The sequence below is a fragment of the Poromitra crassiceps genome (assembly GCF_964638095.1).
Source record: "Poromitra crassiceps genome assembly, chromosome: 1".
Classification (NCBI taxonomy): domain Eukaryota; kingdom Metazoa; phylum Chordata; class Actinopteri; order Beryciformes; family Melamphaidae; genus Poromitra; species Poromitra crassiceps.
The window spans coordinates 30,721,094-30,733,036 of NC_139623.1; the positions used below are offsets into that span (position 1 = coordinate 30,721,094).

The window sequence follows — 11,943 nt, forward strand, 5'->3', positions numbered from 1 at the left end:
TCTGTCTGCGGGCCGGGGCAGATCAGAAAGTGAAATGAAACGGTTTGCGGCAGCCACTTCGGCCATAACCACAAAATTACAAAATTACTTTCAAACAAACTGTTAGAATATAACGAGAGATGTTCGCGAGAGCAGAAAGTAGCGAGGACAGCTGTTTTGGGTCTGTTGCTACGGCCGTAAACCGTTTCGCTCTGCCTAGTAACTGTTTACAGCTGCCGTAAACCGTTTAGCTCTGCCTACTAGCAACAGACCCAAAACAAGAAGGATGGCTTTCCTCGCTACATCAAAGGGCTTTCTACTCTCGCGAACATCTCTCGTTATAACAGTTTGTTTCAAAGTTTGTTTCAAACAGTTTGTTTGAAAGTAATTTTGTGGTTATGGCCGAAGTGGCTGCCGCAAACCGTTTCATTTCACTTCCTGATCTGCCCCGGCCGCAGACAGACTAATCATCAAGACAACACTGGCCGATTCACTTGGCGTTCAAGCGAGACTACTCGGCGTTGGTCTCGTCTACTATTAGAGGTAAGATGTGAGGCATCGATATTAAATTTAGACTGTTTAATAACAATCAAAAATCTTGCTCGTAGCTTTAAAGAGAAAAGCTACAATTGAAGAGCACGAAGCATCTACATTTTTACAGCTGGATCTGTGTGCGCTTTTTGTCCATTGGATTTGGATCACCTATTTGCTTATTTTATCTATCTATCTATCTATCTATCTATCTATCTATCTATCTATCTATCTATCTATCTATCGAATTTCAGAGCAATCCATTTGCCATCAGTTAGTACAACGAGGAATGTGTTTCTTCACATTTCCCTGTGAGACAGACAGAATGTGTTTCTTCACTGAGACAGTTACAGGGCTGTAGCCACCAGCCACCCTGCCAATGTGTTGCGTTCATTTCATTCTGAAGTTGTCATGCCGCTGTTGTGTCATGTGATGACATCGTCACTGTTGTCATGCCGCTGTTGTGTCATGTGATGACATCGTCACTGTTGTCATGCTGCTGTTGTGTCATGTGATGACATCGTCACTGTTGTCATGCTGCTGTTGTGTCATGTGATGACATTGTCACTGTTGTCATGCTGCTGTTGTCATGTAATGACATCATCACTGTTGTCATGCTGCTGTCATGTCATGTGATGACATCGTCACTGTTGTCATGTTGCTGTTGTCTCATGTGATGACATCATCACTGTTGTCATGCTGCTGTCGTGTCATGTGATGACATCGTCACTGTTGGCAACATTTCCAAAGAGCTTTAGCAGTTGAACTAACTATTCCCCTAGCTGTGGGCCACATTAGATGTTTTCTCCATAAAGTGCACTGTTATGTCTTGTGGCGGTCCTGTTTGGAATGAAATATGATTGCTGTTTCACAGCATGTAACACACCACCAGTTCAAGAAATAACAGGACATGATGTTTGCATATTGGCTTAGATTCATGGTATCTCACATGACATGGTGTCCTTGTACCATGTGTCAGTCCCCACAGACTTACTAGGTAAGTTATTGTGTCTGCACAAATGCCACCGAGACAAATCCATGTACATGTGTTGTACTGAAATGAATCAGAGCCTTGACTGCAGTTGAGATATTTTCTGACCTATCTGTCCCCATTGCTTTTGGGCTCTCCTAATGTGTTTTTCTTATTGGAGTGTAAAACATCACCTTCGCTCTTCCCATGAGGAACAGGAGAGCATCTTGTGATTCTAAACTCATTAAATGAAGACTCATTTAACCTATGCACCAAGAGCTTAATGAGTTACCCATTTCACATGTAACCGTCCCTGGTGCTATCTGTTCTGCTGGTAGAGTTTGCGCAGTTCATCCCAGAAGAACAAAGACAGAATGGTGTGTGGACCCAGCCGGAAATAGGAGGCTCCCAGGCCTTTGTAGAGTCCCGTCATGCCCTCCTTCTTCAGCGTCTTAGAAAAGCAGTCTGCAAACCCTTGATAAAGCTGGCCCTAGATGAGGAGAGAACAACATCCGGTCAGCCTGGTGCATACCGATCAGACAGTAGATCAGCATCTCTAATCTGAGCTCCCCTTTGTCTGCTCTGCCAGGAGTCACTACCAGTGTTGGGCAGTAAAGTAAAGTAAAGTTAAGTAACGGTAACTGTTACTGTAATTGTGTTACTTTCCCCAGTAACTAGTAATGTAAGGGATTACGATTTCTAAAACTGATTATATTACAGTTACTAATCCAAGACAAGTATCTTCAAGTTACTGCATTACTTTGTCCAGCGCTGGAGATAGGTGTGGTTATGCGAGACTAGCCTGCTGCTGCGTTGCCACAACATGATTCCTTGTTGTTTTTTGTCCTAGGTAGGCAAATAAGTAGAAAAGATGTGATTTGGCTGATTGTTGACTCCTCCTGTAAGGTTAAGTTTTGTTCCAAGAAAGTGAATTCAGTTCTAATAGGAGCTGGCTTAACAGGATCTATGTCACTTTTTCAGAAGGGGGGTAGCGAAAGTAATATAGTAATGAGTAACGTAACTTATTACTTTTGATACCAAGTAATAAGTAAAGTAATTATATTACTTTTTAAAGGAGTAATACATTTTCTGAGTAACTTGCCCAACACTGGTCACTACCTGCTGTATCGATCGCCTTCCTCACCTTGCCCAGATGATCCACAGGCTGGTTGTAGAGTCGTGTGCTCACCACGTCGAAAGGAGTCATGGCCAGCACCACCACCACACTGCTGACCATGCCTGCTGTCAATGCCACCAGCCAGCTGTCCCTCCCAAACACCTGGAGAAGAGGAGAGCAACAAGGCAGTGAGGAACTCTGCCTACCAACCTCCCTCAGGATGAGAGAGAGAGCACCAACCTCCCACAGGATGAGAGAGAGAGAGCATGAGGCAGTGAGGGACTCTACCTACCAACCTCCCACAGGATGAGAGAGAGAGCACCAACCTCCCACAGGATGAGAGAGAGAGAGCATGAGGCAGTGAGGGACTCTACCTACCAACCTCCCTCAGGATGAGAGAGAGAGCATGAGGCAGTGAGGGACTCTACCTACCAACCTCCCTCAGGATGAGAGAGAGAGCACCAACGTCCCACAGGATGAGAGAGAGAGCACCAACCTCCCACAGGATGAGAGAGAGAGCACCAACCTCCCACAGGATGAGAGAGAGCACCAACCTCCCACAGGATGAGAGAGAGCACCAACCTCCCACAGGATGAGAGAGAGAGAGCATGAGGCAGTGAGGGACTCTACCTACCAACCTCCCACAGGATGAGAGAGAGCACCAACCTCCCTCAGGATGAGAGAGAGCACCAACCTCCCACAGGATGAGAGAGAGAGCACCAACCTCCCACAGGATGAGAGAGAGCACCAACCTCCCTCAGGATGAGAGAGAGCACCAACCTCCCTCAGGATGAGAGAGAGAGAGCATGAGGCAGTGAGGGACTCTACCTACCAACCTCCCACAGGATGAGAGAGAGAGCACCAACCTCCCTCAGGATGAGAGAGAGCACCAACCTCGCTCAGGATGAGAGAGAGGGAATCAAGGCAGTGAGTGACTCTACCTAGTAACCTCCCACAGGATGAGAGAGAGAGAGCTCCTCTGGATGCGGTCCAGGTCACAGCGTGACACAACCAACAAATAAAAGTTGTTGCCCACTCATACCTTCGGCGCAGCAGTACTTTACTGACTAGATTGAAGAAAGATAGAACGATAGAAAGAAAGAAAGAAAGAAAGAAAGAAAGAAAGAAAGAAAGAAAGAAAGAAAGAAAGAAAGAAAGAAAGAAAGAGAAAAGTTTGGGGGGCAGCCTGGTGGCTCACTGTTGAATAAAAGGCCAAAATGACAAAAAATATTCTTAAAAGAAATAGGGATGCACCGATCCACATTTTTTCACTTCCGATCCGATTCCGATACCTGAATTTGGATATCTGCCGATACCAATATTATGCCGATACCAATATTTTTCTTGAATATACAGTATAGGCAAAGATTTGGCCAATTAAAGATTTTTTTTTAAATACCGTATACCTTGCAAAAAGCAGACAAATTTAAGAAAATATACAAGGCAAAGAAGGATACTATTATACATGGGCAAATTACGGCCAGCATGGGCAAATTACGGCTGTGCGGCCCACGCTGGAATTGCAAAAAAAAAAAAATCTGATTTGTGAATTACTGCCAATATCGGCACCCGATACCGATATTGGATCGGATCGGCCCCATCCCTAAAAAGAAATGTGGTAATGCTTTCTTTTACAGTCCCCTAATTACTAAGTACCGTAAATTCCGGACTATAAGCCGCACCTTTTTTCCCGTTTTTTGGCCTTTTTTGGCCCCTGCGGCTTATATAACGGTGCGGCTTATCTATGGATTTTTCCCCCCAAAAAAAAAAAATCTCTCTTTTTTAGCACTCTTTCTAACTATAAATCCACTTCTGTTTTAATTTCCTCTCTTGCCCTCTTTTCACCACACCGCGGACACTGTGTGCACTGTAAAAAACAACACAGGTGGTGTTGTGTTATGTTGTTTTGTTGAAATGTTAATAAATGGGAGCTTCCTCAAACAGCCATCTCTTTCCCGACAATCCCCTCTGTGCATGAACCCTTACATATGGTAATTAAACATTAAAACACAATAAAAATAAATAAAAATAAAACATTAAAACACCCGCGGCTTATAGTCCGGTGCGGCTTATATATGTAAAAAATAGTCAACTTTGCAGGTGCGGCTTATACACCGGTGCGCCTTATAGTCCGGAATTTACGGTATTTACCCGGTAAATATATGCTAAATTATTTAACTTTATTGAGATGAATCATCTCGTTTTCAAGGGGGTCCTTGAAACACAAATACATTAATACAACAATGGGGTAAGTACCACTGGTAAATCAGTAGATAATATGGTATCACCAGGCTCTTACCATATCTCTTGGAACTGGTTATTCCCTTTTCCATGTAATAAACACAAACTGAGTTGACATGATGGGTAATAGTGGAGGTTTTTCCTCTGTATTTCAGCTCCAGTTTCTTTGTCTTCACCTACTTATTTACCGGTGGTAATTACCCAATTATAATATACTAATTTATCATACGGTATATTTACCAGGTAAATACTAAATAGGGGACTATCAAAGGAAGCATTAGTGAAAAGATTTGACACTGTTGGGATGCCCTCAGGTGTGCAGCCACTTCGCATTTAAACGTATGCTCTGCCTCATGCAGTGTAACAGAAGAATGACTCTATTCATAGAGCCTCACACAGTCACACAGCATAAAGCAGCCCTAACCCTAAACCATGAAGCAGCCCTAACCCTAACCATGAAGCAGCCTTTCAGATGAACCTAACCCTAACCCATTAAGCAGCCTTTCAGATGAACCGCCTGATTTATTTCACATACCTCTCGTTATGTAATCTCCGTGTTTTTAGCCAGGAATGAATGGTGTCCAATTTCTATTCCAGGAGGGAGAAGGGAGGCTACCGCTATTTCAATGAATGCTTTTGTAACTGGTATGCAGCCGCTGACTGCAAAGTAGCACAGCCGGCTCTCCTCAACCCTCCTCTCATTGGGACACAGCACGGACCGACATGGGTTTATTCTTCAGCTCTGCGCTCATCGGAAAGGCACGTACGTCATTGGCAGGAGGCTTGAAGAATAAACATTCACCAAGCCAGCCCACTCTGCCTTATCACCACTGAACCTAGATGACATATTTCACTCAATCCCTCAATCAGCCGAGTTAAGATGCAATAACACATTCTGACCTGTAGATCAATCACCAGCTCCTTGGAGGCAGAGAAGGTGGAGAGTTGAGCGGCCGACCCCACGCTGACCCTCGGCACAGCAGCACTGGAGCCCCTCCACAGTCCCAGAATGCCATGCTCCTTGTGGATGGCTGCCAGAGCGTGGATCATCCCCTGGCAGGGAGGGTTAAGGGTTAACACAGGAGGAGGAAATCACTTGATGCCTGTCTGTCACTCATATGAATCGTCTTCAGTTTGGGCTATTATGTTACCTGGTGTTTATACTGGTGTCCAACCGCGATGGAGGAGGTAGACTGACTCTGAAGATGAGTCTTCACCTATTGATGTAGACAAAGTGGGTTTACTTTTCTTGACACCAGACTCTTATCTCTAATAACTAGACAAGTGACTTTAGATTAGGGAACACATTAACTATTAATACGTTGCTTAATAGCATACATATTAATAGTGTATTGGTTCATTATTACTCATTACAAACCATTTATGAGCACCTTATTCTGCACGAATGTATTCTACAAGTATGGGGTTCTCTAAATGGTATCCTAATTAGTGCTATTAGCAGTCAGTAAAGAAGTTGTTGCACATGAATCGGGCTTTCAGTATGCTTTGCTCAGTACTAGTGCTTTAATATAGAAGGGCATTGCTATTGAGAAAACACGTTCCATAATCGTTGTGTTATAACATTACCGAAACTACTTATAAACCTTGATGTGATATACACTAATTTAATTACAAATTAATGAATGAATGTCAAGTAGCCATCTCCTCCTCACCAGGTATATGGGACTTCCCATCACGGCACCGACCACTCCAGCCATAGCCCCCGCTAACGTGGTCTTGGCCGCGCTGACCCGTCCATCAGTGTGGATGTAACCGGACGATTCAATGACGGCGTACGAGCCGAGCCTCACTCCATTCATACAAAACTGGTAGGCGAGCCCGGCGGCCAGCCCCTTCTGTAAGCCGGCCAGCCCGTCCACTTTCCCGATGGTGTAGAAGGCATGGAACACGTTCCGGTAGTAGATCTGGTAGGTCCCGCGGCTCTTCAGCTCGCCCTGCAGCTGCATGCGGGTCTTCACCACCTCCAGCGGGTTGGTGAAGAGGCACGCACCGCAGGCGGCCACTCCCGAGAGGATGAAATCCATCACGGGCCAAGGTCAGACTCAGACACTGATGCTGCTGGCTTCAGGCCTGCTGCCAACACGGCCTGTCCTTCATTACGTTATCTGTCTGGTTCTGTTTCCCCTCAGGGCCCTCCCACACTGTACACCGCTCTCATATGCGCACTTCAGGTGCTCCTCGTAAGCTCGAAGTTTACAGCTACGAAGTGCTGCTGGCCAGTAGCAAAAGCATTTTTTTTTATGTCTGTATATATTTTTTTTAATATTAAGCATCACAAAGCTGTTTTGTATTGTTTTAGCTAGTTCAACTTTTCTGTTGCACTGCATTGTGTTTAGAAAAGTGCTATATAAATTAAGTTATTATTTCGTCTTCTTCTAATTCTTATTATGTGCTACAGCGACAGATTGAGGAAAACATGTGCACCAGGCATGTAATTTAGAAATGAACAACACGACGACGACAACTAAAAAGAGAGATTTTTCATAGTCTATGGCTAAATTCTTATAAATCGCAATTACCATATTTCAAGAAGCACCTGAAGTCAGCAATACATCTGACGCTCGTCATCTCAGCCAATGAAAACGCCTCGGTGGCCCTGCCTCTGTAGAGGACAAACTAGTGTCCTCTCTAGAGAGAGTGGCGTCAGCGGAGGACCAAAATGCGAGACTTATTAGCCAATGAACAGCATCATGCTAAAATAAAGCTGATAATGTACAATTTGATTCATGGGGGGAAAAACCCTTTCAGAGTACAACACAAACTGTCTATTTTGCTGCAACTCGACAGCAGGGCCGATGGAAGTCATTTTAAGCAGGGGGTGCTGGGAGGAAGGGACTCTCGGTGGGGCCCGCTAGGGCCCCGCCGAAAAAAAAATTGACGTTTTTTTTTTTACATTTTTTTGCCATATTTAGAGGAATATCTCATTTTAAATTAACATTAGGATACTATTGTGATGTAATTATTCAGTATTTTCTCCTTTTCTCACTCATTCAGAGCAAAGAGGGAGATATATAGCATGATGATAATGCTCTATATCTCCCTATTTGCTCTGAATACACCAGTTAACATGACACAGACTTAACATGACAGAAATATTATCAGCAAACTTAATGACTAGACTAACTATTCTGATCTGAATGGCATATATCAAGAAACATTGACTCCTCTCTTTGCTGTATAGTGGGAGGTGCATTTTTGAGTAGGCTATTAAAATAGCATGTCAAGTTCACATTTCTTTATTGCCAGATTAAACAATTCGTATTGGTTGTTGGTTGGTTCAACACAACATGTGCGTGCATGCGCGCTTCTTCTTCTTCTCTATAGCCTACAAGCATGTAACTTCCTTGATTGTTATTGTTGATAATTCTATTTAAATAGGCTACATTTTCATTTCCCGAAACATTCTTAAACAAGAAAGGAACATAGTGCACTGCAAAATATTTTTAATTACATTTGTAAAAAAAATTTTTTTTTTTTTTTTTTTTTTTTTTTGGAAAAAATCTAGGGGGTGCTGCAGCACCTGCAGCACCCCTACTTCCCGCGGGCCTGCTCGACAGTGCTGCTTAATCCAGGGCCTTACTTCCTGGAACTCTTGAGAGTAAAAAACTGGTCCATTGGCGTGAATGGAGATGTCGGGACTCTTCTATCTAGCTGGCTCTGGGACAAACGAACCCACGACAGAAAACCAACATCCAGCCTCCGTCTGCTTCCGTTTCACTTCTTCAGTCAAATCCACATTAGATTATTCAGAGTGAATCAGATTATGAGATCCATAAAGAACCAGTCAATATAATAATATTAATATTATTAATAATAATAATAATAATAATAATTTAATTAATAAATTATACACACACACACGGGGCACCAAAAGAAAAACTATCCCTGTCAATTCCCATCTATGTTGCACCACTCCAAACTTTACAGTAGCATACTTTGTGCAGAATTAAGCTTTATTTAAGGGTTGTTGTGGTGAAATATTTTAGCCACTAGGGCCCCCCGGCTACCCCACAATCTCCGCCTATGATATCCAAATATTGGACTAGAAGATAATGTAAGATTTAAAATCTTAAATCTTTCATGCAATTAATTTCCTACAACACATGTCTATAGGCTAATAAAACCACACTGCTTTTCATCAACAGCTGACAACTGCACAGTGCACACCTTATCTTATGCATTAAAATCATTATTTACAAATGCTCAGGCAGTGTTTCCCCTACAATTGCCAGGCCTGAATTTTTTTTTAAACTAATAACATCAATGACTAATATGAATGAATAATGAAATCACATTCTAATCCTAATGTTAATATTATCCAAATCTGGCTGCTAACGGCCAACATTTCGGTCACCCTCGAGGGTCCCCCCTGCGGTCGATCCAAGTCCATCCAGGCCTGAAAATAATTCTAGAGGAAACACTGTGCTATATACCCAGATTTGTAAACACTCTTCACATGTAACCATCATACAAATAGGAGATTTGTAAACATATAATCTGTAAACGCAAATTGTATATATAACATTTTAGAATTACAAGACTGAAAGTTGTTTCAAGTTTTTAAGTTGTGGATGACATATTATATCTACATGACTCAGAGAAATCAATCCCCCCTCTCCTATTAATCACCTCTTTCGGTAAGCTGTCCGGATACACAATTAACTGGACAAAGAGCGACTTCATGCCTCTTTCTGATATTTTTACTCCTGCTTTTCTTGAAAATCTTCCATTCACATTAGCAAAGGACCATCTCAGCTACCTTGGCCTGACCATACCCAGAGATCCTAAACGAATATTTAAGTTGAATTTTGTTCCAAGACTTAAACAATGTATAGAAAACTGGAAGATACTCCCTTTGTCCATGATTGGCTGTATAACCTCAGTTAAGATGGTTTCACTTCCTAGGTTCCTTTATCTGTGTTAAAACCTTCCCATCTTCCTTACTTCGGCTTTCTTCAAAGACTTGGACTCCATAATTATGTCCTGCATTTGGAATGATAAGAACCATAGAATTTCAATTCAATTCAGTTCAATTCAATTCAATTTATTTGTCCACAATGTGGAAATTTGTCTTCGGCTTCACAGGTTTGCTTGTGTACAGAGAGGAATACATTACATTTCAACATGGGGGACAAATACATTACATTTCAACAAACATCAGGGTGGAAACATAATACAACATGGAACAGGGACACACATACAGGCAGTGATAACGGACATGGTTCTTATGTGGATGGGGTTTATGAATTTAGCAGGTTTATTGCATTTGGTATGAAGGATTTTTTGTAGATGTTTTTGGTTGCAGCGGGGACTCTGTAGCGTCTTCCTGAGGGCAGTTTTGTGAACTCTGAGAAGAGGGGATGTGCTGGGTCAGACACAATTTGTCTGGCTTTCCGTTTTGCTCGTTTTTTATATATCGATCCCAGTTGCTCCTGGTCCTTTCCAAAAATTTTACTCGCCATGTTTGTTATTCGTGACAGTCTGTTTCTATTCATGGCTCCTAGATTTCCATACCATGTGCACATATCAAAGGTCAGGATACTTTCAACAAGGCTCTTGTAAACTGTCTATAGAATGGCTTTGCTTATTCTATATGTATCTAATTTCCTAATTAGATACAGGCGTTGCATTGCTCTTTTAAATATGTAGTCGGTGTTGGCTGTGAAACTTAAATTAGAGTCGAACAAAGTTCCTAAGTATTTAAATTCTTCCACATTTTCGACAGGCTGGTTGTCAATCAGTACAGGTGTAAAGATGTGTCCAGCGTTCCTGTGGCTCGCAATGACTAGCTCCCTAGTCTTCGTGCCATTTATGAGGAGGGCACAGTCATCACACCACTTTACAAGCTGTTCTATGTGATGGAAATAGGTGGATTGACCGCTTGTGTCCCCTGTCCTCATGAGGCCCACTAGCGCCATATCATCGGCGTATTTATACAATTGACAGATTGCATTCATAATGTGCATCGCACTGGTGTATAAAGAAAATAACACAGCAGACAGGACGCAACCCTGCGGTGCTCCTGTATTCAAGATGACTGTCTCAGAGGTGAGGGGCCGTTGAACCTCACTCTCTGTGGTCGATCTGAGAGGAACTCATGAATCCACTGTATGATGTGGCAGTTTATGTTGATTTCACAGAGCCAATTTCGAAAATTCACTTGCAAAAACCCAAGTCTGAAGGGGGGCTGGCCCTACCAGTGTTTAGGCACTATTACTGGGCTGCCAACGTCAGGGCTCTAATGTTTTGATGCAAGGGACTCCTAGTAATTTAACTCTCTGGGCCCCCCTGTGGCTGAAAATGGAGGCCAGCTATGCTATTTTCTAAGCTAGAGCAGCCTGGGGCTTTACAAAATTTAAGTTTCGTTGTGAAAAACTCAGTCAGAATTCTAAACAAAGTTAGGAGTGCTTTGAGCCTACCAGATGTTTCTGTCCTCACACCAATTTGTTTTAATAATTATTTTTTGCCTCCATGGCACCATACCATGCCTGGAGTGAGAAGGGCTGGTTTCCATCAGAGACCTATACATAGATGGTCATTTCACAGACTTTGATCTTCTGCAGCCTGTTGCACCAGCTGAACGTAAATTCGCTCTTAATTTAGGGTGTAAAGTCCACACTAACTGCTACGTTCAAACTAGTAAGTTTGACACTAAAGTTGTGTGTTTAGTTGCACCACGGCCAGTTTACAAGGTACATCTTAACTAGTAGTCCTTAAACCTCACACTAGCCAAAATAGTGTAGCAGAAAATGACGTGTACAGTATCTGTGACCAATCGATGAAACGCACGGTGGAAACGGTGTTTATTTACCATTGTTTAATTAAGTGGAATGAAAACAGTCGGGACATGTTGCCCACCGCAAATTAGTGCTTTCATATTTCATCAACACTAACCAAATGAGAACGTTATTGAGTAACGTTTGTTTACATTACATTAAATTACGTTATTTGGCAGACGCTTTTATCCCAAGCGACTTACAATAACACGTTTAGGTTCATAATAGGCTACTGTTAACGTTTATCTGTGAGCTCTTCATCAGCATTGTAGGCTAATTTACGACCATCCTGCATCGCTAAATTGTTG

The 11,943-nt window shown here is 42.5% G+C and overlaps 1 protein-coding gene across 1 annotated transcript; it reads right to left on the minus strand.

Annotated features, from left to right (window-relative positions):
• Nucleotides 1-1,799: 1,799 nt before the first annotated feature.
• slc25a35 (solute carrier family 25 member 35) lies at nucleotides 1,800-6,883 on the minus strand (the record flags this gene model as incomplete). Its single annotated transcript, XM_083649003.1, has 5 exons — nucleotides 1,800-1,970; nucleotides 2,625-2,759; nucleotides 5,739-5,891; nucleotides 5,990-6,055; nucleotides 6,512-6,883. 5 exons carry the CDS (start codon nucleotides 6,881-6,883, stop codon nucleotides 1,800-1,802), a joined length of 897 nt encoding a protein of 298 aa, XP_083505129.1.
• Nucleotides 6,884-11,943: the final 5,060 nt, after the last annotated feature.